The sequence below is a fragment of the Myiozetetes cayanensis genome, unplaced genomic scaffold (genome assembly GCF_022539395.1).
Source record: "Myiozetetes cayanensis isolate MyiCay16 unplaced genomic scaffold, myiCay2020 scf16, whole genome shotgun sequence".
In the NCBI taxonomy this organism is placed as follows: domain Eukaryota; kingdom Metazoa; phylum Chordata; class Aves; order Passeriformes; family Tyrannidae; genus Myiozetetes; species Myiozetetes cayanensis.
In genome coordinates this window covers 11830304-11857525 of record NW_026087270.1, presented here as the reverse complement: position 1 = coordinate 11857525, position 27222 = coordinate 11830304, and the positions used below count along the sequence as shown (strand labels likewise).

Here is a 27222-nt window from a genome sequence, read left to right as displayed (position 1 = left end):
ACCCACCCTCAGGGATTTTTAAATGAGGGTCAGTTCAGCTCAACTAACAAAACTCCTGGGTGGGCTGACACCCCTCAGCTGCCTCCCACTGCTTTTAATGCAGTGCCTTTTAACTCATTAATGATTAAATGGGCTTAATGAGCACCACACAACCAGCAGGACAAGGACATTGCTCCCAGGAGTTAAGCCCAGCTCCAGGTTAATTGACCACGGATCTCACTCCCTCACAGTTCGGGATTAAGGGGCCACAGATCTCCTTCCCTCTTGCTATGCCTGCTGCCCCTATAACCTCCCAAAACCCTTTGCAAGCACCCAGCCTGCAAAACCAGGAACAGGGAGGTGCTGGGGTGCACTCACTGCAAGGGGCACCTGGCGCTGAGCAAATACCTCAGGAATAAGCCCCTCCTTTCTTATACACACAACCTTATCAGACACAGATAAGGAATTCAGCAGATGGAGGGAACAAAAGTGATCCCAGGGCATGTGGCTCCTGGGTTTCCATAGCTGGACAGTTCACATCCAGGTAAAACACCAGGTAAAGCCTCTGAGCGTGAGTTTCGGGGATGGTGGTTTCTGTGGACAGTAATTAAAATAAAAAGGAGAGGGGCAAGCTCCTTCCTAAGAGAAACGTGGCCACAAAGCCCTCCTCTTGGGCTACCAAGAGAGAAACCAGCCCTGCAGGGCAAGGAACAGGCTCAGCTTGGCTGTATGGAGACCCAAGGGAATGTGGACTCTGAAGCTTGGGTGGAAGATGACACTCCCAGCCCGTTAACCTCAGGGAACATCTTTTTTTAATAGGATAATAGTGAGTAATTGATTTTTAAATACACTGAAATCAAATGTCCCGAGGCCAGAGCAGGATCTCAGCTCTGTCCTCGACTCAGTGGTGACTGGCAGAGATTGAGAGCACAGGGGAAAAGAAAATAAAAATTAAATCTCCTTCATGTGCCTCTCTGGCTTCGGGGCAAATGCTAAAGCCCCTGTAAAAGGTGCATCAATTTTTCTCTACTAAAAAATAGGTCATCAAAAGAGAGAAGATGATGAGGGCAGAACTGGGAAGGCACCAGGGACATCGAGGCCAAGCAGGAAGTATGGAGAAGATCCACTGATTAAAACACATGACAACAGTTGAGCAAAAATAATGAATTTTTAAGGTAATTTATTCCAGTTTCTCTCTCTCTCACCCCATCCTTCACACAGTCCCGGTCGAGAAGGGTTTATGGATATTTTTTATTTGATTTTAATTATTTTTTATAGAAAAATACACATGCAAATAATATTTACTTCAGCGCTGAACTTCTTTTCTCATGTTGGAAAAAAAATAATAATAAAGAAACAAAGGAGTATTTGGGGAAGACCTGAGTGGAGACAGATACAGGGATGCCATGGGGATGGGATGCTCCAGGATGCTGAGCTGCCCATGGTCCAGCACTTCCTGTCCATCAGGAAGGTGTCCATGGAGCTGAGGGGCTGCTGGAGGAACCAAAGTCTGCCCCTCACCCTGGCAAAAACCCTTCTCCAGTAACTCTATTGAGGTTTGGGAATGGCCAAGGAAAAATTAGTGCTGGATCCAACCTTCCGACAAGACCCAGCACGGAGCCAAGTCCCATCCCCAGCAGCAAGGGATGCCCAGCTTAGGTAAAAGCATCACTTTGATGCTCAGAAATGATACCAGAAACTAAGAGCTACATGGAAAAAAATACGTGGAAAAATTTTTTTATGCTATTTATCCTACAGGAAAACAGCTGGCAGCATGGGGAAATACAGATTGACGGTCTCTTGAAACCTAGACTTGTGTTTCAAGATGATGTTTTTGGGGTGAGACTGAGTGTTGGACCTTTGGCTGTGCAGGGCTGGGGGTTTCTGACCCTATGGGATGCTCCTTGCAGAGGGGAGCAGCGATGTCCCCGTGTCCCCAGCGATGTCCTCATGTCCCCAACCTCTCTGCAAACACCATGCCAAGATCCATGGGGAAAAATCAGATATGCTGCACAGTGGGAGCTGCCATCCCTTGAGCAGAACAGGAGATGTCCTTAAGACAGGGCTATTTCAGGTTTGATGGATGATCAGCTGGAGCAAAGGGGCTGGGGAAGGAGGGGACAGCGAGGAGCAGCCTGGGGAAGGAGAGCGCTTAATCTGCTACCACGGTCGCTGCGGGAAGCCAGGAGGCTTTGGGAAATGTCACAATCCAGCGACATCCCAACGCTGACAGGGCAGCAGGGAGCAGGATGATGTGCTTTGCTGCCTCCTCCCAAGCCACGTGGTTCTCTTCTGCCTCCTCTTCCCACAATCCCGCCCAAGGTCATGGCTTTTTTCCTACTGATCCAGGCTAATGATATGGAGCAACCTGTATTTCCTCTTTGCCCAGAGGTACAAAACCACACAGGCAGTGCAGAGAAGGTTTCCCAAGGGAAGGATTTCCCTCCAGCTCCCAAGGAGCTGTATCCTGAGCACAGCAGCAGCACTTTGCCAGCCCCATCTCTGCTCCCACCAAGCCCTCACACTGCCCATGTCCCCAGCCAGTGGTGACATCCCTGGCTACACAACACAACTTGAGTGACCCAGAGCCTCCCAGTGGCTGCTGCATCCTATAACTCTCCTCAACAGCTGGGACAAACCCATGTGTTGCCAGCATCTGGTGCCTCACTATGGAGGGACATGGATCAAACTGGAGGCAGAGCTGGCTGCTCCCCCCAGCACAGGCTTCTTTGGTGGCTGGATGCAAACCCAGCACCTGGATGTGGTCCCTGCCCTCACCTCCTGCCTCCCTAGTACAGCTCCAGCACCTGCTGTGTTCATCAAGGGGATGCCAGTAGGGAAAAGCAGCCTTGGATACCTCTGGATTTACCAGCACCCATGGCAGCCTTGGAAAAGCACCAAGCTGCAAACACCGGAGACCACAACAGCCTTTCATGGGGGGCTGAAGACTGAGCGCCTGGGGGCTGCGCAGTCACTCTCTTTCTGGTTTTCCCTCATGATTTGTTTTGCTTTTTAACTGACAAAGTTCACTTTTGGGACTGTCTACTCTGAAAATAGAGGCAGGAGGGTCTGGCGAGGGCGGGGGGCTCTTCAGCTCCTATGTCTACAGGCTGCTCTGGTGCAGCTCTAAAGTTTGGTGGACGATCATGCAGGTTTTATTGCAGCTTGTGTGTGTGATTTTTGTTGTAAGTAGCCCAGCTTCAGTCTCAGGTAGCCCCGGAGGTGGGTTTCTCTCCCCTCCCCATCTGTCCGGCCACCGTCTCTCCATCGCCACGTGCCAGCCAGGAGGCTACTCTGTGGCCATCTGCTCGATGTGGTCACTGAGCAGCTTGTATTGCTCTGCAGAGGAGAAAGAAAAGAGCTCTGGGAGGGTGCTGAACCACCCCATCTATGCTTCATCCCTCCAGGACCCCGTGAAGGGGGTGCACATCCCTTGGGAATCTCCCCTACCTTCATCCAAATTGCCGATGGTCGCCTGCTTCTTCAGGAAGTCGCTGCAGAGCTTCTTGTTGAGGCCGAACGCCAGCATGTTGTGAATGAAGGTGCTGAGGGAGAACAGAGATGCTCTTGGTGAGGGAAGGGCCAAGCTGGTCTTTCTTCCCCCCACATTCCTCTCCCTCTCCACAGCCCCTTGTGCCGGGTGCTGGGATGGTGCTCAGCTGTGGGAGAGCACTCCCAGGCCCTTTGGCACCTGGGTATTCAATATACGGGGCAGGAGCAGCTCCCAGGGGAAGCTTCAAGCACCCACCACACCATAAGGTATGTCCCCAGTGGGGGAGCATCTGTCAGGTGTCCCCCCCACAGCTGGTCCCCAGGGAGGGCCAGTCCCCACGCCCTGCTCACCCCAGCTGCCCAAAGGTGATATTCTCGTTGAAGCGCAGGCTGTCGTCACGCTCCTCCTGCGTCATGTGGCACCACTTCTCCCTGAAAGGCACAAGTCCCTCTGGCACCACTGTCACCCCAGGACCCCCTGCCTGCTTTCTCCCACCCTAGGCCCGCCCTGTTGCTGGAGGACAGGAGGGCATCAAGGGTTTCTCTTGTGCTGGATGAGCTCGCAGCCTGCATCCATGTGCAGATCTCCTGCCCTGGGGCAAAGCCCCAGGAAAAGGTCTTATTCAGCCTTGACTTTGTCCTGAAAGGCCCTGATTAACAGCTAAAACTAGCATTGACCCCTCCAGCACAGAGCTCACCTTCAGTGCCATTACTTCATCAAGGGGGATGAGGAGGAGCAGGGGGACAGCCATCCCAGCAGGGCTCTGTTGAAGCCTCCCAAACTGGAAGGGGTGTCAGAGGGGGCACCAGGCCCATGTGCCGCAGGGCTCCAACTCCCTGAACCCCAAGCAAGCTGCTCCCCAAACATACCTCCCCCACCAACAGCTCAGGGGGTTCCCATACCCCTCCCCATGGCCCCTCTCCGGGGCTGATGTGCCAAAATCCCAGAGGTGCCCTGAGGATGACCCAGCTCCACTCCGGCTCCCTGCAACTGCAGCACTGGCTTAAAGGATGGAGGTTTTTAAGCTCTAGATGTTTGCAACCAGCTCTAGGCAGTGGTAGGAGTCCCCATCCCAGGGATAAAGCCTGTGCCACAGGGAGGTCACTGGGGTGGTGGCAGGGGGGCTCAGTGCATGCACGCCGGGGAAACTACAGCTCCACAGTGAAGCCAGGCCCTTCCTGAGAAGTCAGGTGAGGTTACAGCCAAGGATAAGAGAAGGAAAAGCAAGGAAAAACAGGGATAGGAAGAAGAAAAATAGCTTTATGGAGGAGAAGGAAGAGGAGAACACCAGGAGCAGAACGCACATTTGTAGCTCGCGGGAACACCAAGCAGGACAGGGGGGGTCTGTGTTGGGTGGGAAGTACAGCTGGGACAAGGGGGTCTCACCCTAAATTCAGTGAGGTTGGCTTAGCCCAGTGTACATTTGTGTGGCTTAAACTGGAAGAGAATGAGTGTTCAGCCAGGCTGACCCCATGAAGGGAGACCATCCTCGTTAACTCAGCTCAACCTGGGAGTGCGAAGCTTTTAAGCTGAGCCTTCATTTACCAGCTTATATTTATAGGGCTCTGGAAACACATACAATATGTTTAAAAGGATTTAAAAAAAAAAAAAAAAAGGTGTAATTTCTCCCAGATAAAGCTCACGATAGCAAATAAAACCCACAGCCAAATGTGGAGGCTGAAAAGAGAGAAGACTCAAATTAAGGGGCTTTGAAATCTGGAAGCAAAACTTCACAGGCCCCATTGGCTCGCTTACTGAAGAAACATGTTTGTAACATTTTTCTTCCTGCCTTTTTATGTTTTTGAGGGAGGAAGGAGGGATAAAAAACATTATCAAAGTGCCCCCCAAAAAAAAACTGGCTGTGTTTCTGGCTTATTACTGGGGAGTAACATGCCTGGAAAGGGGGAAAACCCACATGTGGCTCCACTCAAAGCCTTTGATCTTCATTGTGGCCCAGCAGGGCAGGCTCAGGGTGAGCAACCCCATGCGCTGTGGGGTTGTATTTTGGGGTATCCAGGAAAGCCTTGCAGTGCCTGGAACTGGTGAGAACTGTTCATCAACTGCTCAGCATCACCCCTCTTCCAGCAGCAGCATTTTTCCCCTCACAGCAAACCTGAGCAGTGCTCGCTCCGAGCAGTATTTGAGTTATCAATTTGCCAATACATTCCTTAGCCATGCGGAAGATTTACAGCCAGACTTCAAAGAACCCTCATCCTCTTGCTATTGCCACCACTTGGAGTGATTTGCTCCAAGATCCCTCGCTCCAGCAAGGAGCAATGACTGTCCTCTGCCCCGACACCAGCTCGAGGCACGGATGGATGTGGCTCCAAGGACATGCTCCCAATCATGACATGCAGCCCCCATTTGCATTTTAAATTTTATAAAGGGATGGCAGCACAAGAGTGCATTAAGAAAACAAAAAGGAACCAGCTTTTCCAGCTGGCAAAGGATCCTCAGCACCTCTATGTGGCAGCAGAAGCCAGAAGCAAGCAGGAAGGACAGGAGAGGGGAATGCTTTCTCCACAGAGACTCAGTTCATGTCCGAAACCTGCCCAGAGGGATATGTTCCCAGCAAAATCTCACAGCTTAAAACTATTCGTGTTCCTTTTCAAAAAACACATTAAAGAGGAACCAATTTAAACCTCTCTGGCACTTTGGAGAGCGTGATGCTTGTGGTCAAATCTTTGACAGTCGTTCCTCCCCAGTGGAGAAAGGACCTTTCAGAGCCCCCTAAAACACTTTACTCCCCTCCCCAGGGCAGGATTTGGACCTGAAGTGAGCATCAGCCTCTGGACACTAATGGAAATACAGGGACAGACACACCTCTTCTCCTCTTCCTCCCCAGTGTTCCCTCTGGAGCGGCAGCAGAAACGGGGCCGACAAAAGTGGTGCGTGAAAAGATCATGCAAGACAGAGGGATGGAGGGGAACGGAGAGAAGAAGAGATGGAAGAAGGTTGTTAGAAGGCAAAGAGAGAGGAAAGAGAGAGAAAAAGAGGAGTTTAGTTCTGATTCCTTTCCCCCCTCCCCGCCCTCCCCACACAGAGGAGAAAAATCCTTCCCAGGTCTTGCTGCAGCCCTGGGAGGACAAAACCCGGCCACCCTAGAGATGCCCTGGGCACCCCACAGAGATGGCAACAACCCCATCCCCAGGGACCCTCTGGACACCTGCCATGGCCAAGCACCAACCTGGAATTTCAAACCCAGCCCTCACCAACCACCTTCTCCTGCCAGGGATTCCAATCCTCAGTCCATCAAATAGCACCCCAGCTCACCCAGTAGCTCCTGTTATCCTCTGCAGAGGACTACAGGGAGGGTCACAACCACCTTCCAATCCCCTCTGAGATGCTCAGGGTACTCCAGGCTGCAGCTCCCACAGCTCATTTGTTAGTCAGGCTTGTTTCTGCAGCAGAGGCAGACTCAGCCATCAGATTAATTGGGAAAGGCACCCGGAGCAGAGAGCAGCTGCCGGTGGCGTATGTCCTTGTGAGACATTTGCTGCTGCTAATTTGGGGCTTAATCAAAGCAAATGCAGTTATGGTTCCATTACTGTTCAATAGGCTCTTTCAGTGCTTGCTAGGGAAAAAAAGGAAGAGCAATAAAGAGGAAAACAGGGATTGATCGGCGCACTGAGCCTGGCAGAGCATCCCAGGGTGAGAGCCAGAGCTTCTGTGGCTTAGCTCAGGATTTGGGGAGGACACAGGGAGACTGGCTGCTTCAAGAAGTGCTGTCAGTGCTCAGAAAAGGAGCTGCTCGAATGCTCTGAGCTCGAGGACTCTCACCCTGAGAGCTCAAAGCCTCAGGGCACTCACAGACAGCGGGAGGGTCTGGCTTCAGAGCAGGGAAACTGCAGTCGAGAGGAGGGAATTGTTTGAGCCCTCACGGCAGCCCCGTGGTGGAGCAAGAGATAGGCACGAGCCCGGAGAGTGTCTCACCCACCCCTGCACCCCGGGGGTCCCCATGCCCAGGCACAGCCACTCTGTGACACGAGCAGCCCCTTCCCCTTGCAGGGTTTGTCTCAATCCTCCCAGCTCTCAGGGCTGGTCCTGCTGCCATCCCCAGTTCTCGTCCTTGCTGGTTCCCCAGGGTTGGTCACCGCAACCATCCTAGGGACAGCAGGGACACGGGATGTCCCCTCCCATCCACTGCACCTCCCTGAGGGCTGCACCAAGCATCTCCCAGATCTGCTGGCAAACAGCACCAACAGCCTGAACCCTGGCTGGGGTTTCTGGGCACACCTCTAGGGCTTTGTTCTTCCAAAACAAGTGCAAAATAAGCACGAGAAACCTTCATGCTCCCAAACCCCTAAGAGGATGTGGATCTCACCTGCCCACCCCACCACCTGGTGGTCCCGGCAGCTTTTCAGTCAGGGGTGGAAAGCAGAGCGTTTCCCCATGGTTGGTTATGCTTAGGCCTCAGACCCTGGGTGGCCTGGAGGGGACACAGAGTCTCCTTTTCCCAGTGGGAATGTCCTACCTGGTGGTGGGGGATCGCTTCCTGCGCTCGCAGTGCACGGCATCAAAGAAGGCGGCGTTCCAAAACCGCAGGTTGTGCCTGCAGGAGGGAGGGAGATGTTGGGGGAGGTCACCTCCCATCCCTGACAGATGATTTAGATTAGATAGAAGGAAGGGTTTTTTACAAGTAGGGTGGTGAGTCTCTGGCACAGGTTACCCAGAGAAGCTGTGGCTGCCCCATCCCTGGAAGTGTTCAAAGCCAGGTTGGATGGGGCTTGGAGCAACCTGGTCTAGTGGAAGGTGTTCCTGCACGTGGCAGAGGGGTGGAATGAGATAAGCTTTGAGGTTCCTTCCGAGCCAAACCAGTCTATGATTCTATAATCCCCCCAAGCCTGTACCCAAATCCTCCCAGGGCCAAGCTCACCCACTTCCCAGGGGTCAGGAGGTGACTCAAGGATGGCCCAAAAAAGTCTGGCAGATTTGACCCATTTTTGGACCAGCTCTTTTGTGGCTGCAAACACACTCTCATTAGCACAAGGGATGTGCCAAAGCCCAAGGTCACCTCTGTTAGAGGCAGCAGCTTAAAGGCATTCATGAACATCTGGAGAACATGTGGGACGGGATGACAAACCCCCTCCCCATGGAGGCCAATGCCAGGCAGGAACCAGCTCGCCCTGGGGGCTTTACCAGATCGGCTGCTGCTTGAGGTGCATGTACAGGTAGATCTTCTCTCCTTTCTTCTCCTCCTCCTCTGGGCTCTGCACAGAAACTGAGAGGGGACACAGTCACATGCCAACATCTGGATGACTCCCACCTTCCCCCCCGAGCAAAGATTTTGTGTTCCCCCCCCTCCCAGCTTGGCATGCGAGAAGCAGTGAGGGTTTGCAAACCAAACACTCATCCTCAATACACCCACAGCAACATGAAGAGGAGCTTTGGCTGCTTTTTGTGGGCAGATATTAGCCCACTAACACTCAAGGTTCTGGACCACTGGTTTGGCAGCACACACAGCTACTGGGGGAGACTGATGCACCACAAAAGCGCAGGGCAGTGGATGCCCAAACCTCTGCAGCCTGTGACACTGAGGACAAGCTCCTTGCAGGACAAGAGTTGTGATTGTTTTAAAACAAGGAACTCCAGCATTTCCAGTCATCTATCCTTCCCCCAGGGTGCCTTGACCACGCCCACTTCAGCAGTCTTGGCTCCACTCACCCGTCTTCTTCAGCTTCTCCTTCGGTTTGTCCTCACCTTCTCTGTGGCACGGAAAACAGTGTCAGCTCCCAAAAATCCTGTCCCCCTGACAGCCCATGCCACCCCTAGTGAAGGGAGTACCCTCATTTGAAAGACCCCCTTCTCCCATGCCACTGTCCCTGGGGCCAGAAAGGTGACCGACCAGGAGATGGTGGTGTCCCTCCCAGTCAGATCCAGGACAGAGATGATGCAAATCACGATCCTGGAACCACGTAACTCCACACCCAAGGGGCACAGGACTCCCAGACCATGAGGTGGCAGTGACTAACGCACAAGGCATGGGACAAGGCTAGAGACCACCTTCCCATGGCCATGGTAGCCCAGGAGGTTCCTGTCTTGGTCACAGCCCCAGCCCACCCTGCCCACCCAACGCAGTGGTACCCACTCGCTCTTTTTGGCGGTAGGACCCTTCAGTTTGGTCTCCAGGCCCCCGAAGAAGCCCTTGACGTTCTCTGTCTTGGCTGATGTGTTTTTCAGCAGCCGCTCTGCGATGTCCTTCTTCTCTGCCAGCCACGTGTTCGCCGACTTCAGGTACGAGTCGATGCTGCCCGTGGGCTTCTCCTTGGCCTCCAAGGGCAGAGCGTGGGGCTTGCCTGGGGGAAATACATCAGGAGCTCAGTGAGTTCCACGGTCCTGAGTGCTGACAGCACCTGGGGGACCCACTCCCAGCTACAAGATGCACCACGAAGATCAGGAGCATGGATGGAAACATCCAAGATCCCATCTCACCCCAATTCCTGTAGGTATTTATCCTCATCCACATTTTGGACAGAAAATCCAGCCCCCCATGGAGGAGTGGCCACCACACACCAAGCAACAAGCCAAGGTGCTTCTGGGCTGGGGTGTTCGCATCCCACCCCCAGGGTCGGGGAACGTCTGGGGGTTGTCACATACAAACAACCCTGGCTAGAATGCCAATGCCAACGGCAGTGACAAACAGCATCCCCACGAGCTATCAGGTTTCCACAGGCTCTCAGACCTGGAGACTCCTTTCTACTCAGTATCAGTGTCACCCAGAACAAGCCGAGCTGGGGTGCCCCTCCACCACGCTTCCCATGCACAGCGCTCACGTCACACAGGTCCCCAGCACCAGCAAAGCCTGCACAAGGCTGCAGATGCCTCTTACCTATGTAGTAGTAGGTGAAACACATGGTCATGAGGTTCTTGGCAGGGCTGAAATCATCCATCTGGTGACACCTGGCATGGAGGGAGGATTCAGTGAAGACACCCAGTGGTGGGAACTCAAACAGCCTCATGGCTCTGATCTCAGGGGCTTTTGGTGGTTGCAACAAAGCCCCAGATTCCCCCCATGACTTACTCAAAGAGCACGAGGGCAAATGACTGCATCAGGCGGTAGAAGGTCTGCTCTGAGACGCACTTGGAGTTGCAGCGCTGCAGACACAGAGCCCAGGGTTCAGCACAGCAGCAAGAACAGCCTCAGCCCACCCTGGCACCTCCACCATGGGACATGGACAAAGAGTACACACAGCTTGGCTCCCCCTCAGAAACAGCGGTTTGCCTCTCTGGATGGCTCTTTTAGGGAACAGGGCATTTCTGAGTGCCGGTGGGATTTAATTTTAAATAAAAGAAATTAATTCTTTCTCACATTGCACTAAGTACATATTCAACTGCCTCAAGATGCATTTATTTACTCCTGTACTCCCTGTAGTGAGGTTCCTTCCTTTCCTAAAGTTTCTGCCCTCCAAAAATACTGCTTTAGGGTACGGTTAAATTCCCCTGGCCTGGTTTGATCCCTGTATGGGCCATTCACTTAAGAGCTGGACTCAGTGATCCTTGTGGCTCCCTTCCAACTCAGAATATTCTGTGATTCTGTGTTTGATTCTGTGATTCTGACCCTCCTGCCCAGGCTGTTCCAAAGTCTAGTGCAAGATCCCCGCTCCCTCCCCATCACTCCCCTTACCTGGGCACTCACGTATCTCGCGAACCACTCCCTGCCCTTCCCGTTCTCGCTGCTGCAGAGCTCACCAAACCTGGCCTTCTCCTCTTGGTCCAAATCCTCTCTGAAATGAGGAAAAATTTAAAAAGCACTGCTAAAGCAGAGGACGTGACAGGTATCCCCCATCCAGCCAGCACAGCTGCGCTCCCCCTCACCATCCCTCAGCATCAGCATCCCGGCGCTGCGATGCCGGGAGGAAGGCAGGGGAAGAGGGGAATGGAAGCATCCATTTTGTCATCCCTCGGCTTACGCTGCTCTTTTATTCCTCCCTGGCAGGGGGGAAACCAAAGGCAGAGGGAGAAGGGAAGAGCCAAGGACAGCGCGAGCAGAAACTGAGCTCCAGAGACAGGCGCGGTGCCCCAGAGCGAAAACAACCCCTGTTGCTGCTCATCACGCTCCGTCTGCTCCATCCTGCTTGACACGCTGAGACACCGCGTTAGGGAGACCACAGGGATGAGAGCTGGGGGGATGCAGGGCTGGGGGCAGAGCCAAGGGCTGCCTAGGGGGTCCCAGGGCATGTGTGAGCCACCGGCATTTGCACAGGCATCAGCAGAGATGTGCAGTGGGGAGAGGAGATGGAGACAATGAGCACGATGAGCCCCCTGGCACAGTGAGCCCCTGGCACGGGAAAGGGGACAAAGAAGAGGGGAGGGAAGATGGGGGTGGAAGATGAGCTGGGATGTGCCCAGGATGCGCTCAGCCAAAGCCTGCATGCTCCCTTAGCTCCGAGGCTGTGGAGCAACAAGCTGCATCAGAAGGACACAAACCGATGCTCTCAGAGTGGGAAAGCAGCCAGATCTCATCACATGGGATGTTCCCTGGCAGCAGGCTCAGCAGCACTCGCTGGCCCTGCTTGCTTACCCCCCGGTGAAGATCTTCTCCACGTAGTGCCGGATGAACTCCCGGCGCTCGGCCATCGCCTCATCCTGGGCCGACTCCGTGCTCTGGCTGGAGGAGAAGGACTCGTTGGAGGAGGAGCGGCGGTAGCCACCCCAGTGCCTGGGGGAGTCACCCATGTCATTCTCGCTGTCCGCCGACTCGGTGGCATCGCTCTCCTCCCCGGCCACATCCCCTGTGTCCCCCAGGTGCCCGTCCCCTGCATCCCCCGGGTGCCCATTGTCACTGGGGGCAGTGGGAGGAGTGGGCTCTGAGGGGTCGCAGGCGGGCGTTTCGGCATCAAAGTCAATGAGGTTCCCCACAGGCACATCCACAGGGGCCTCCATGGCTCTCCTGGGGGATGTGGTGGTGTTGGGGGGACTTGCTCCTCGTCCTTCTGCCCCTCACTGAGGTGTCGAGGCCATCGCAGGCAGGATGCTGGCTAAGGCAGGCAGGACCTTCTGAGGGGGGACAGGTTAGCACAGGACATCTGAAAGACAGAGGAAGGACAAGAGTGAGGACAGGTCCCCAGAGAACCACCACCATGGACCTTGGGCAAGGCCACCACCTATGATGTCCCCAGGATATCCCTCAGCAGCAGAGGGACAGGACAGGGACACACCAGGCAGACAGGGCTGGCTGCTCTCCATCAGCCATGTGAATCAGCAAACCCATGCAGTGCTCGTGTGCTTTCAGCACAGTTTGAGAGGGTTTTCCATCCTTTAGCCCAGAAAAGAGACAATTTGAGTCCGAGCTCCATATGTCATATTCGGGATGTGACATCTCGCGGCCTGACGGGTAAAACTGGGCTGGCGTGAGCCAGCAGCTGGCAACACACTGGGGATACTCCAGGGCAGCCCTGGAGAAGCACCCTACTCTCTCCTGCCCTCCTCTCTGATCATGGGTCTGTCTGACCCCATTTGGAAATGGGATCATCTCTGGGGTGGAGCACCCCAGCACTAAACACACATTGACTTAAGTGGGGAATGGAAAGGGGATGCTGGACACAACAGAAACTGTAATGGGATGAGGACATAGGATTCTGAACTGCAAATAATTACTTTTGGCATCCAACCCAGATTGCAAAGGTCCTGCAGAGGAGGTACAGAGGCCACAGGCAGCTCTGCTCTGGGAGCACCTGCTGGCGATGGACTGCGATACTCCAGCACGTGCCCATCCCAGGCAGCACCACAGCAGCTCTGTGCAGCAAAAAGGGCAAAGAAAGGGCTGCCCTGAATGCTTCTTCATCACAGAGTCACTCACGTCCTCTGCAAGAACATTTCTGCCCCAGGAGGTGGCAAATGATGGTGTCTGAGATGAGACCCCGGTACAAGTGGTCCCCCTGCAGCGTCCAGGCACGGGGCCAGCACAGGGTGGCACAGGAGCAGAGACAGCAGCACAGGTGACAGGTAACAGTGACAAACCCAGCACGACAGCAACACTGACACAGCCCCACTGCCTTCCAGGGAACTGAACCCAGGACACAGGCAACCAGCCCCAGAGCAAAAGTACCCAGATTTATTAGCATACCCCAAAGGACAAATGTCCAGTTCATCAGACAAAAAAGAGTTCAAAATAAAACCGAATCTGATGTGTTTCACTGAGCAGAGTACAGTGTCCCCGGGAAAATAACCCCTGGGGTGTAGGAGGAGCATCTTCCTCCTCCTCCTTTCCATCCCCAGGGACCCTTTGGGGCAGTGGGGTGCTGAGAGTCACAGATTAGCAGGCGAATAAAACACTGCACCCTCCCTGAGCATCAGACAGCTGGGAAAGTCCCTTGTCCCAGAGTCCCCAGGGCTGAGAAACAGCAGGGGCAGAAAGTCAAGTCACCTCAGGTGGCAGAAATTTGGACACCCGCATGCACCCACCACAAGCGATCACCTCCCCCTCCACTGGCACCTTGTTCTCCCCCCTTCCCTCACACTGAAGACACTCTGTCCTCACACACACCTAAACCTGGGTCCTGGGAGAGCCACACGGACACTGCTGCACTCAGGGAGCTGCCAAGGCCTCTCCCTCTGTTGGGAGAGGAGCAGCCCGGAGGCTGCAGCACAGCAGGGACTGGCAGGGTGCCCGTGGGGAGCCAGCCAGCTGAAGCCCAGCTCGGCATTCCCAGCAACCTGACCCCTCCAACCACCCCTCCAGCTGCAGGGACCTCACTGTGATCCAGCTGTCCACGTACCCACCCATCCGTCCATCCCTCTGCCCCCTGCCCTTCCCTCCTCCAAGGCAGTTGCAAAGTCCCTTTTGGCACCAATGAAGAGAAGGTTCCAGGGAGACCGGAGACCCCCTTCCAGTGCCTAAAGGAGCTCCAAGAAAGCTGGAGAGGGACTTTGGCCTGGAGGGACAGGACAAGGGGGAATAGATTCACACTGACAGGACAGGGTTAGATGGGATATTTGGAGGAAATTCTTGGATGGGAGGGTGGTGAGGCCCTGGCACAGGTTGCCCAGAGAAGCTGTGGCTGCCCCATCCCTGGAAGTGTCCAAGGCCAGGTCAGACGGGGCTTGGAGCAACCTGGTCTAGTGGAAAGTGTCCCTGCCCATGGCAGGGGGTAGAATCAGATAAGCTTTAAGGATCTCCCAGCACCCTTAAACCCTGCATGGTTTCCCCCTGGAGATTTTTCCATGTGTGCTAGATGCTGAGGCCAGGTTTGATGCAGGACCTGAGCAACTCACACCTGGGAAGTGGGATCCAATCCCGGTTTGCTGCGATGGAAATTCCGGAGGGGAGCAGAATTTGGCCAGTCTGAGGCCCAGCTGTCCTTACTTCCCAGACACAAGGCTTGGATCCCAATGAGCTCCTTCCCACCCTGTCCCCAGAGCTGGATGACAAACTCAGATAATTCCTGTTATGAGCTCAGGCTGTGGGTGACATCCCACATAATGACAGTGCTCGAACCCTCACTTGCATCTGCATCCTACGATGGAGACGGTGCTCCAGCCTGGAGCTGTCAGGATGATTAAAAGCTGTAATTAAAGTGAAGAAACCTCTGTCTCTCTTCTTGTAGCTGCAGGAGTCCATCCCTCCTGTCCCTCTGCTCCCTGGGTGCTGGATGGCACCTGGACACGTAGTTCAAGGGCTCTGAAGCCCCTGGGGACATTCAGCTCCAGGAGAGGGGGAAAAAACAACTAATATTCTCACAGGACTCGGCTTGGCAGTCCAGAGGGGATGGCTCTGCTCCCTGGGACACTGTGCATGGACACAGCCACGAGCTCCGCAGAGATCTCCAGCACTGCATCCATGCCCTGCCAAGGGCTGTGGATGCCAAGGGCTGTGTTCATCCCGCTGCTCTGCGGGGGCAAGAGATGCTCCTGCAGCACGTGGGCAGCATCTGGCCCTGGCCAGGGCAGGGCTCGGGCTGCTCTGCAGCAGAGGTTGTTTAAACACATCCCACGTTTCTGCTTCTCAGCTGTGTCATGGGACAAGTCCTTCCTGACCTGCGGGAAGGCGGTCAGAGCATTGCTGCCTCCTCCCATCCCATGTCCTGCTGTCCTGGAGAGGATGCAGCCCCAATGCAGAGGGACACACAGGGAGTCACCACTGCTGGAGGGACAGGGAAAAGTGCCATTTCCCAGTGCTGGCGCTTTTCCACACTGCAGCCCACCCTGGGGATCCACACTTGTCCCATCACCCTGTGCACAACACACCCAGGTCCCGGGGGCTTGTGTTGCCCACCGTGCAGCTGGGATGTGGAGTCTGACGTGGGAATGCCACTTGCTCCTGCTGGGGACACCACACAACCATCCACCTCACTGCACCCACGGGTCTGTCCCAGCCAAGCACGTGCCACGGCAGGCGCTGAGCCAGCCCGCCAGGGCTCTGCAAAGGCACCGTGGGCAAAGCTGTGTGCCTGCCAAGGAAAACTCCCTGTGCCGTAAGGGAACAGCCTGTTTCCTCCCAGGGAACTGGTCAATCTTGTTCCCCTGTGTCTCTCCCACAGGGAGAACACCCCAGCAGCAGGGTCATGGCTGAGGGACGCAGACCCATTGAGTGCCAGACCCATCAAACCACCCTAAATCCGGAGGTACCGCAACTACCCCCTCCCCAAGCGCCCCACAGACGTTCAAACACACAAACCTCCTTGCTCAAACACTGGGACTTTGGAAAGCTGGAACTCCCCCACGCTGGGCCTGCCTGTCCCCGCTGCGGATCCGCTCTGCTCCCGGCACTGGCAGCAGGGACCCGCTCCCTGTTTGTCAGGGCTCGAGCCGTGCCCTCGCCGAGGTGCAGCCGTGCTGCAGCACTGCCAAGGAATTACAGCTCTGCAACTTCATAAAGATAATTCCCCGAATGCCAGGGGAGCTCTGAGCTGCGACCGGCACTCAGCTGCGCTGGCACAGGCGGAGCAGAGACCACACACACTCGGTGCATGTCAGGGGCAGTACCCAGCTCTGCCCTGAGCCTGCACTGGGGTCCCTGTCCCTGATGCAGGAGGATTTTTGGCACGTGATGTGTGTTGGCTGACTGGGTCTTTGCCCCAGCGGCATCTCCTCTCCTGACCCCAGTGTCAGGGCACTGCTGCTGGGTGGGCAGCACAGGCAGGATCTTTCCCCTTCCCAAACCACCTTTAACCCTCACGGGGCACTGCATAGAACCATCTCGCTCAGCCCTAATAACGGAGCCATTTCCAGGGAATCTGAAGCCCAGCAAGCTCCCAGCTTGCCCTGCTTCCCAGAGAGCCCTTTCCCCCCGCTGCCATCAGACACCAGATGGCAGCTCCCCATTCGCCTGGACCTCAGAGGGGAATTAAATGTCTCTTGAATAGACCTGCGCTATGTAAGCCGGGCTTTTGTGCCGAGCAGAGGCTTCTCCTTTCACACTTGCAGCAGCACAGCCCTTACACCCGCCACTACACACACACACACATCCCCAGGAGCCCCGAAACGCAGCTACTTATTCTGCAATTCCCATTTCCACCAGCAAAATTTCAGCCCGGGGGGCCAGGCTGTATTTTGGAAGTGAGCTCCCCAAAAGGCACGGGTGGTTTTCCCTGCCCTGAACACACTCGGCCCCCCACTCCCACGGGAGAAGCTGCCTCCTGCCCCCGTGGATGGGTTAAGGATGCAGCCGCCACGGCAGCACAGCTGAAGCCTTTTGCCGGTGGAGCCTGGGGGACCCTCGGAGCACATGGGGACCCTCCATCCTTGCCGGGGAGGACGGATGGATGCATCCAACCGATGTGCCCAGTTTAAAGGGAGGTGGGTGCTGACGGAAAAGCAGGTTACCACCACCCGGCGTGAGATGGGGAAAGAGGACGGATTAAACCCCCGCCGTGCCGAGGCCTGTCCTCGCGCGGGGTCACAGCGGAGCTGCTGTCCCCTGTCCCCGTCCTCCCTCCCTCCCTCCCTTCGCCTTTACCTGCACCCAGCAGCCTCGGAGCGCCTCGGCTCGCCGGTGGGTCGGCAGCATCGGGCAGGGCTGCGTCCGGCGTGGGCGCCGGCGGTGGATGCGGGGCAGGGACGATGCGATCCCTCCCTCCGGAGCCCCGGCGCATCGCGGGTGCCCACGCAGCACGCACGGCTGCGCGCACAGCCCGGCTGGCGGCTCCCGGGAAAGGCAAGGGAAAAAAACTCATTGTGTAATTTGGCCGCGGCTTTCACGGCCGGCCGAGCGCCGATGCCTCTCCCGAGAGCCGCGCCGGTCCCTTTTCCAGCGCGCAGCCCCCGGGAGAGCAGTGCCCGCCGGGGGGAACCCCACACCGAGACCATCACCCCCCAAAAAACAGCCTGTGCAATGGCTCTGTGCGCTCAGACATCCCAAATGATAGCCAAAATCAGGTGGCGTCCCCATCAAAGAGGAATTCCCCGGCCCAAAGCAGCCTGTGCGCTCAGATATCCGACATAGTAACCAAAATTAGGTGGAGTCCCCCTCAAAGAGTTCTTTGAGAGCAAAACAGCCTGCCCAAGCACCTGCACATGCAGATATTCAAATATTCAAAATATTAACCAAAATTAGGTGGTGTCCCTGCAAAGAGGAATTCTCTGGCCCAAAACAGCCTGTCCAAATCCTTGCACATGCAGATATTCAAAATGTTAACCAAGATGAGGTGGGTCCCCATCAAAGGGGAATTCTACCACTCAAAACAGCCTGTGCAAGCCCCTGTACATAATGACATCTGAAATATTAACCAAAATTAGGTGGAGTCCCCATCAAAGGGAGGGTTCTCCAGCCCTTTCCATCACCTTTAGCTGGTTTTAAAGCCTCCCCATCACTCAGACCCCCTGAGGACTGTGAGTTACCTGCTCTGCTCCTCCCCGGGTGAGACACTGGGGGGAAAAAAGATGCCAAATGAGATCAGAGGGAGGAAAGTCCCAGTGGGGAGGAGGAACTGGGTGGTGCAGCAATGGGACAAGGGTAGTGCTCAGGGGAATTGCTGCCTGCTTGAAGAGCAACACCAATGGGGTCCAGCTTCTTTCCTGGCCCCGCAGAGAAAATACTCCAAGGTTTTTGCGGCAATAGATGGGACAAAGGAAAAGGGTGAGAATCCTGGGAGGGTGTGTTACAAGCCTGAGTGGCAATTTTGGGGTGCTCTCAATGACAAAGAGTCTCTAATACAAAAAGAATTAAACAACCGTGTAGAGGAGGCCACCAACCCCTCCACTTCTGCCCTTGCCAGTATCAGTCCCAGAGCATCTCAGCCCTCCCAAAAGGACTCAGGCAATGCCTGCATTAGCCCAGCAGGTCTCTCTGAGGGTTTGGGGGAGCAGCAGCCCCTCCAGGCAGTGGAAGGTACTCCCTGACAACGAGGGGAGGCTGGAATCGCACCCCCCCTTCTGTCAGCCAAGTATCCTTGGTCCTGCTTATCCTCCCTGCTCCAGCATCACCCCAACCCTGAGCAGAGTGCTTTTCCATGCATCAGAGCATCCCCCATGGGCAGGGAAACATTGATTGCCAACCCAGCACACCCTGAAGGACTGGCAGCAGTAGCCAGTCCTGCTCTGATCCCCCTGAGGAGCAAAAACCAGGCTTGACTGTAGGAACAGCATCCCCCCACTCTGGAGATGCCTTGGGGGATGGCCCATGGGCAGCAAACTGTATGAACCCAGGGAAATCATGCTGGGGTGAGGATTGCAGCATCCCTGGCAAAGCCTGGCCAAACCCAGGTGCTGCCACATAGGGCACCCTTGGAAAAGAGTCAAAGTCCTCCGCAGGCTTTCCAGTCCTCTGGAGCCAGGCAGGAGTGAGGGAGACGAGTGAGTCACTCCTGCCATGGAACATCCTCATCAGGAGAGCTCAGATGGTGCCAATTAGTGTGAAACTGCTCATTGCCCTCTCCAACCCCACACAGAGGGGATGCTACCACCCCCCCCATCGTCATCACATCAGCCCACGGAGGAAACAAGGCGCTTGTGACACAATGTTTTAGCTCAGCAGAAATCTGAGAGCATCACTAATCGACTGTCTGCCGGGGGTGATTATTATAATTAAGCTAGACTTCAGAAATTGCAAGTGACTTGTAAAAACACCTCCCAGATCCCCAATTTTTATATAACAAAATGGGGAGGGTTTTAGTGTCTCCCCCTTGCCAGCTCTCACTGGTTGTGTTTTCATGTGGATGCCTGATCTTTATTTATTTATTTTTATGTGTTGATTCTGCTCTTGACCCAGGGTTTGGAGCACGGAAGATGGAAACCCCAGCAGTGCACCAGCACACATGCTCCTGGCACCTGGAAGTGTTCAGGGCTGGGTTGGACGGAGCTTGGAGTAACCTGGTCTAGTGGAAGGTGTCCCTGCCCATGGCAGGGGGTTGGAATGGGGTGACCTTCAAGGTCCCTTTCAACCCAAACCATTCTATGATTCTAGTAAGTTTTGCACCTCCTCCACCTGTTTCACCTCCACCTCCTCCACCTCAACCCACAGCCCTCCCCAGGAATTATTCCACTTAACAAGGTGCTGGGAGATCACCTGCCCCATTACTCTGCCATGGCTGGAAGCAGCCAAGGACCAGGGCAGCCCATTTCCACCAAGGGTCATGTTGGGTTATCAACCCTCCTGCACCCATAGGAGATGCTGACAATTTTTCGAGGAGCTTGCGGAAACCACTCCATGGTGGTTCCCCCAAAAACACGCTCTCCAAGCTCCACCCTCAGCCCAAAATTATCCCCCACAGCCTCCCTGTTTGGCAGCCACATCTCTCCTCTCCTCCAGCATCCACCTCCCTCCTCAGTGCGCTCCATGGGCACCCATGGCCCCACCAGCACTGGGGCTGCAGCTGCAGTGTTGGCACAGGGAGAGCTGCCTCTGACGTGGGTGTTCATCACTCCCTTCCCTTTCTGCAGACAAAGGCTCCGGGGGTGGCTGTGTCTGTCACACACACCATAAGTGCCCTATTTTCCCTTCCCCATCACAACACGGCACGGCTCCAGCAGCAGCAGTGACACAGCCGAGCTCGCATCTGCCAGGGATGGATCTCCAGCACCAGGAGGGGGGCAGAGAGGAGGGTGGGTGCTGAGCAGAGGGTGACACCCCCACCTGCTCGGCAGCTACAACAGGAAGCAGCTCTTTTGTGGAAGTTACCAAGGTATTGGGCAATTTTTTGCTTCACGCCCTTGTGCAGTGGGGCCAGGCACAAGGGCCAGAGGAAGAGCCGCAGCTCTGGGAAGGAGCCAGGGTTTGGATGGCAGAAGGACCATAGAATAATAGAGTATCCTGAGTTGGAAGGGACCCAGAAGGACCATCCAGCCCAAATCCTGGCCCTGCACAGCAATCCCACCCTGTCCCTCAGAGCATTGTCCAAACACTCCTTGAGCTCTGTCAGCCTTGGAGCTGTGACCACTGCCCTGGGGAGCCTATTCAGTGACCACCCACCCTCTGGATGAGGAACCTTTTCCTGATATCCAACCTAAACCTCCCCTAACACAATTTCATGTCACTTCTTCAGGTCCTGTCACTGGTCACCAGAGAGAAAAGGTTTGTGCTGCCCCTGCACTGCCCCTCATGATGCAAAATCCCACTATAAGGAATGGGGGCAGAGCAAGAGCAGGGAGAAACAAAATAAAAGCTCTGACAAAAGCCCCAAAGCCAAGGTCCTGTGACACCAGTGACCAGGCCGGCCCCACAGTGAGGGCTGAGTCCCTCAAAAGAGGGGCAACTCCTCTGGGTAGAGCTGTGCCACCAGCACACCAGAGCCAAGGCACACAGAGAGAGACAGGAGCAACAAGATACTTCAACATCACCAAGTCTCTTGCACAAGGATAAATCAATCTGCATTAAAAAGACGCATAGCATGAAACCATCTGAGCCCCAAGGGATACTCACCCTCCTCGATCCCATGGGCTAAAAGATTTGGTTCAGATTCCCAAGACAAGGAAGATGTCAGGCTCCTGGTGCCAATCTGTCCTCCAGAGCCCTCTCCCAGCCCAGAGTCCCCTGCCCAGCCCAAGAGCTCCAGGCCACTCCCTGAGCCCTCAAACCCAACACCCCAACACCAGCACAATGCAACAGCGTGTTGCCACACCACGCATGGTTGTGACACGGCTGCTAAAAACCTAAATAAGCTGCTCTTCCAGACTGTCCCTCTGCAAATCCCTCCTAATCCAATCTGGTTTATGGCATTAAGTTGGACCCTCCTGTACTGAACGCCCCTGTTTGCACAGCAGTTGGGAAAATCTTTCTGTTTCCTTATTCCTGGTTGACTCTCCAAGGCAGAAGTCACCAGAGCTTCCTTCTCCTCATGTGTGGAAGTGGCTGAGGACAGGGATATGCCTGCACTCCAGCTTCACATCCCACGGGCACGTCACCTGCATGTCACACCACTGGAAAACCTCCTTCTGTGCTGGTGTAAAAGAGCCAGACACAGCCAGGAGTTCCCCTTTGCTGAGATTTATGTATTTTTAAAGAGTTTTCTCCACCTTATCCAAGCACAGGGGAAGACCTGGAGGGGTCAAGCCCTGTGCTGACCTCTAGCTTCTCTCTAAATCTCAGCTGGGATCCAGGTTACAAACCAAGCCCCAGACTACGGCAATTGGGTGTGTTGTTCGCACAGAAGATGCCAGAGCACATGGATCTGTGTTGGGGATGCCGTGCCCTCCCTGAGGCCATCCCACAGCTGGATCCCATGTCAGGGGGACACGACTTACCCTCCGCTGAGCAAAGCAGAGCTTGCCACAGGCTGTCAAAGCCACACAGCTCCGCGATGCTAATTCCTTTAGGGAGGAAAAACCCTCCCGTGTCTCCCCGGGGTCCTCTCAGTGAGCAAACATCTGTCACAGCACGTGTGCTAGAGGAGCTCAGCAAGGCAGGCGAGTGAGGATGAAAGTGCTGTAATTACCCTCAGCCTCCCTGGAATCTGCAGAGCACCAAAAAGTTGTGCCATGGAAGAGGAAGCCTGTTTTTTCTTTCCTAAAAGGAAAGCTGAGCCTTTTATAACGGGAGACACAGATGGCTGAGCTCACACAGCCTTGAGCAGCAGGACTGGGGGGCTCCTCTCCCTCTGCTTCCCCTCCAGACACACCCAGATCATGTTTGGCTCCACCAAAATCTCAGTACAGGAATATCCAGGGCCTGCGTGGGCGTTCGTAACCACCATCGCTTCCTGCAAGTCCACATGGCCCTGGGGAAGAGCTCCAGGGGAATTCAATCCCGGTAAACCAGTCCCTGAGAGCATGAAAAACCACACATGGTGCACCAGCAGCGGCAGAGCTGGGAGGAAGGAGGGTGGTTTTGATCCTTCCCGCCCATGCCAGGCAGAGGGATGGGTGAGGAGCGGGCGTGGGGCTGCTGGGAAGGCAAAGATTGCAGCTTGGTGTTCTGCTGTCCTGGTGTCACAGGGCTGGGGACCTCAGCAGCATCATGTGGTGGCTCCCAGAGCAGCATGGAAGGAGCCTTGGCGTGGCAGGATATCCCTTGGTTCATGCAAACCAGTGGGATTCATGGGGAAAGGCAGCCTGGGACTGCAGCTCAGCACTGGGAAAAAAACTCACTGTGCCTCCACCAGCCTCCCCAAAACAAGCTGTTGGTGACACCTGCAGTGTTTGTGACTCTTCAGCGCTTGCCCAGCACAGCTCTTGTGTCCTATGTCCCCTCTCCCTTTCCCAGCTCAGTTACTAGAAGCCATGGATAAGCATCACCTCCAACCACACCATCTGTCCCACAGAGCATGGTCCCTCACCACTGCCCCACACACAGGAGAGGAGGTGGGGGAGCCCCAGGATCCCCAGAGCATTTGGGCATGAGCACAGGACAAGTGCAGGGGGTGCTCAGGAGATGCAGAGGGCACAGCACCAAAGGGAATATCACTGGCTCGAGGGGACAGATGACTTGAGCCCAGAAATGCAGGTGTTAAAGGCATGACACGCTGGCAGAGGACTGAATGCTATTTTCCTGGGTTTATTTCCTGACAAATCCTGACAAAGACTAGGATTCCTGAGCAGGCCACCTCACCCATGTTCTCCTGAGCATCCTGCTCAGGTGTGACCCCCCTGCTTTCCCCATTCTCCTTCCCAACATCACCAGCACCTCTGCAATCCCCACCTTGCACCCAGAGCATCGGCATTGCCATCGACCAGCCTGGTCAGCAGCAAGGGGCAGGGACAGAGGGGACAAAGGAACCATTGCATTTCCAGACAGGGAATCACTGTACCCCCAGGAAACTCCATCCCTAATTGTTTTGCATTAAGAGCTTCCAAATTCATGAGCAACATAACCAAGAAGAGGATAAAAGCAATTAAATTAACTCCAGGAGCCATGAGAGGCAACTCCACCTCACAGTCCTGCAGCTCTCTGTGATGCAGCATGTTCCTCCCAATGGGATCAGATGGGATAGGACAGGTTGAGATGGAATGGGATGAGATGCCACCCAGCCAGTCACCCCTGAGTGACATTTCTTAACAGAGACCAAATCAACCTAAACCAAACTCACTTCGAGTTGGGTTTGGAGCAAGTTGATCTTTAAGGTCTCTTCCAACCTAAACCGTTTCATGATTCAATGATTTTACTTGCACCCTCCAAAGCTGCTTCCCCAGCACAACCCCCCACGCTCTCTGGAAGTGCCTTGTGCACTGTTAGTTCCTTCCCAGCTCCAGCAGTGACTCCCAGCTCTCTGTTTGTGTAAAGCTCCATCACATGCCGGATAACAGCCCAACAAGGAATTTATAAATATCGTCTTTGGAGGCAGTAATTGTCACTCCAGCCATCTGTTAAACCAGGACCAGGCATCAGTGGAAGGACAAATCCAGGGAATGGATATATCACAGTGGTGCTGTGGATGAGCCCCTGAGGGGGAGCAGGAGAGACTCTGCAGTGTGGGGTCTTATGGGAGCAGCACTTTGTTCACTGACCACTGGGGTCGCCCTTCTCACCACCCCAAAAAAAAATGCCCAATTTCCAAACTACACCAAATGTGCCAACTTTTACCATTCCACACCTCCTCCTTGCCATGGGGGGTGCAGGTCAGCACCCAATATTTCCTCCCAGCAGACTCGAGCAGCTTTGCCAGGTGGGATCAGCTGTGACGCACGGTGACACCCACCCTCCAGGTGCCCCAAGGGGTCTCTCCAGCCCCAGCCCGCTCCCCAGGTTGCCCTCCAAGCCCCCAAATGCCCTTTACCTTCAGCCCCTGGACGGTGCCTCCTGGAGCTGCTCCTTCCCGAAGTGGCTGGCAGAGGCGATGCCGTGCGTGCCCAGTCCCGGGCGGACACAGCCTGGCGTGACAGGGGCAGTTCCGCCACCATTTACCGGTGTCCAATGATTAATTAAAGCTACAGCTGACAAAGTAAAGCCCAAACAAGGTGAGGCAGTGATGCACCTGGTGCTTTTCCCTCTCTCCGGGTGCCGCCCCGCTGCCGACGTGCCGATGGGAGCTCCCGGAGGCACCGTGTGCTAAAACACAGCCACGGGCAGGACTGGAAAGACCTGTTGGTGCTCCTGCTGCCAGAGCCACGAGGGCACAGGGCTGGGACAGGAGGTGTGGCAGAGGCCAGCAAAGCTGGTGTCACCACCCCTCGTGCTGTCACTGACACCCTGTGCTTGGCAAAGAGTTGGAGACACGGTAGCAGCCGGCTGGATGCATCCCACATGTAAGTCCAAACCTATTCAACCCCCTGGGAGACTGTGCCCATGAAGGGAATGCAACCATTTAATCTGTCTGGAGGTCCCTGGCCTGTTGCTGGAACCCCCAAATGCTTGAGCAGTAACCCCTCCATCCCAAATCCAGAGTCGATGGGATGCCCCAAGGCAGATGCTTCCAATCCCCATCTCCCACTGCTCTGACTGCGGCACAAAGTACCTGCAAACCAGAGCAGCCAGGGGGAAAAAACAGAAAAAAAAAGGGCAAAAAAAGGCAGCTTTATTTCTCCCTGACATTTAATAACCTTTATTGTCCTCTGAGCGGCAGTTTCCCATTCCAAGAGCCAGCACAACGGCTGATCTTCCTCCAGGCTGGAAACACTTTGGAGCCTGGCAGCTGCCCCATCTCCTCACCCTGCACCGACAGCCAGGAACCCCAAAGGGTTCAAAAGGCACAAAACAGAAGGAAACGCTGTGGGATGCTGGGATTGGGCTGTCTCTTCCGGAGCTCACTGTAAACTCTGCATCCCTGCTGCATCCCGCAGCTCCGGGATTCACCCCACAGCATTCCCAGGCTGCTGGGGGGTATTTTTCAGCACTGAGGTTGTACAAAGGATCCCAGCGACACAGCAGAGCATCCGACACAACGAATGAGGTATTTACCAGGCGAGGGGGAGAGTCCCTGACAACTCGCAGGAGGCAAAAGCAGGAATTAATGGTGCTGCAATTCCCACTGCCTCCGTCATTAGGGAAAGAAAATGCATTCGAGCAGCCTCACTCGAATGCACAAAGTAATTTGTTTTGAATTTAATGTCATCCTGCTTCCCTGAGATGGGCTGAAGCTGGGAAAAGCCTCTGGTTGTATCGGCCATGCATCAGGGAAGATGGGAAGCAAAGGAGGGGATTTGAGGAGTTTTATAGAGGGAAAAACTCAGCTAAACCTGCGCCGTGCTGGTGCTGCAAGAGGCTGCAGCCACTAAAGTGTTATAGACATCATCACCCAGAGCTGCTGGCTAATAAAATTCCTAAAATCAGCTGAATATTTAATATAAATCTTTTATGAAGGGTATTGGGAAGGCTTTCTCCTGCCTGCCAAACTCTGCACCGTTAAAACCAACGTTGCCATGTCCTGCACGAGACAGCAGCGTCGCCTCACCTGAAAGCACAAGTTTTGGGGCAGAACAGGAGAGGGAGGGGGAAACCCCAGTTTTACCTGGGATTTAATCCCCTGCTGGAGCCCTGAGCTTTGCACAAGGAGGTTGGGCTTTTCCCCAGCATGACTTGCTGTGTTTCCTCCTCAGGGCCTCTTGTTTGCACAGGCGGCTGCAAACGTTTCCTCCTCCCGGCGCCACGAAAACCTCCGGGGGGAGCGGCCCGGATGGGCACCCACATCCCCGACTTCCCAAATCCCCAAAACACCACTTACTCAGGAGTCAGATCGGCCCAGATCATCCTCTCCCAAAAACCTGCAGAGCTCCCCTGCACCTCCTGCTTCTGGCTTTTAATCCAAGAGCACGGCGGGGCCGTGTCAGGGTTGGTAATTCAAGTGAAATCTCCAGATGCTGCTGGAATACAGAAATAATAAAATACAGACCTGGGGGTCCCACGGCAGCAAAATCGCTGGGTTTTTTCCTCCAGGGCTGGAACAAGGAAGAGATAAACCACGCTTGTTCCAGAGCACAGGCAAACAGCTGCTTATCACCACGTTTGCAGCCTCAAGGCTATTGAACAGTGTCAGGAAAAGTATTATTCCTCCCCGCTCGAGGGAAAGTTTCTATTTTTGTCCCCTCCGTCACAGGGAGCTGCTGCCTGCACCCGCTCTGGGCTGGGAGAGCAGCCAGCCCTGCATCCCCTGGGATCCCTGCAGAGCCCCTTCCTCCCCGCTGCCAAACAGCTCCATTTCAGGTAAAACAGAGACAGTTTTGGTTAAAACTTCAGTTCACCTTGGTTTGATTGGTTTTTTTGGGGACCTTTTTTTTTGTCTTTTTGCCCTTGAAATGGCATCACTTCTGGGAGATCTCATTGGCATCCCAGGGGATACTCGCCTGCCTCGATGGTGTGATCCAGCCTGGGGAAGAGAAGGCTCCAGGGAGACCTGAGAGCCCCTTCCAGTGCCTAAAGGAGCTCCAAGAAAGCTGGAGAGGGACTTTGGACAAGGGTCTGGAGGGACAGGACAAAGGGAAATGGCTTCACACTTCAGGGCAGG

The 27222-nt window shown here is 54.9% G+C and overlaps 1 protein-coding gene across 4 annotated transcripts; it reads right to left on the bottom strand.

Moving 5' to 3' along the window:
* Positions 1–1142: 1142 nt before the first annotated feature.
* KIAA0513 (KIAA0513 ortholog) lies at positions 1143–26729 on the bottom strand. Of its 4 annotated transcripts, none has more exons than XM_050311729.1 (13): positions 26611–26729; positions 11994–12498; positions 11097–11196; positions 10494–10567; positions 10302–10372; positions 9561–9768; positions 9137–9177; positions 8612–8693; positions 7947–8024; positions 6296–6325; positions 3823–3903; positions 3430–3524; positions 1143–3318 (listed from the first exon to the last, which is right to left on the bottom strand). In XM_050311729.1, exons 2-13 carry the CDS (start codon positions 12353–12355, stop codon positions 3269–3271), a joined length of 1272 nt encoding a protein of 423 aa, XP_050167686.1. In that variant the 5' UTR covers positions 12356–12498; positions 26611–26729; the 3' UTR covers positions 1143–3268. The 4 variants fall into 4 exon arrangements, with proteins under 4 accessions (XP_050167686.1, XP_050167684.1, XP_050167683.1 ...); XM_050311727.1 differs by lacking the exon at positions 26611–26729 and adding an exon at positions 24559–25197; XM_050311726.1 differs by lacking the exon at positions 26611–26729 and adding an exon at positions 17370–17528.
* Positions 26730–27222: the final 493 nt, after the last annotated feature.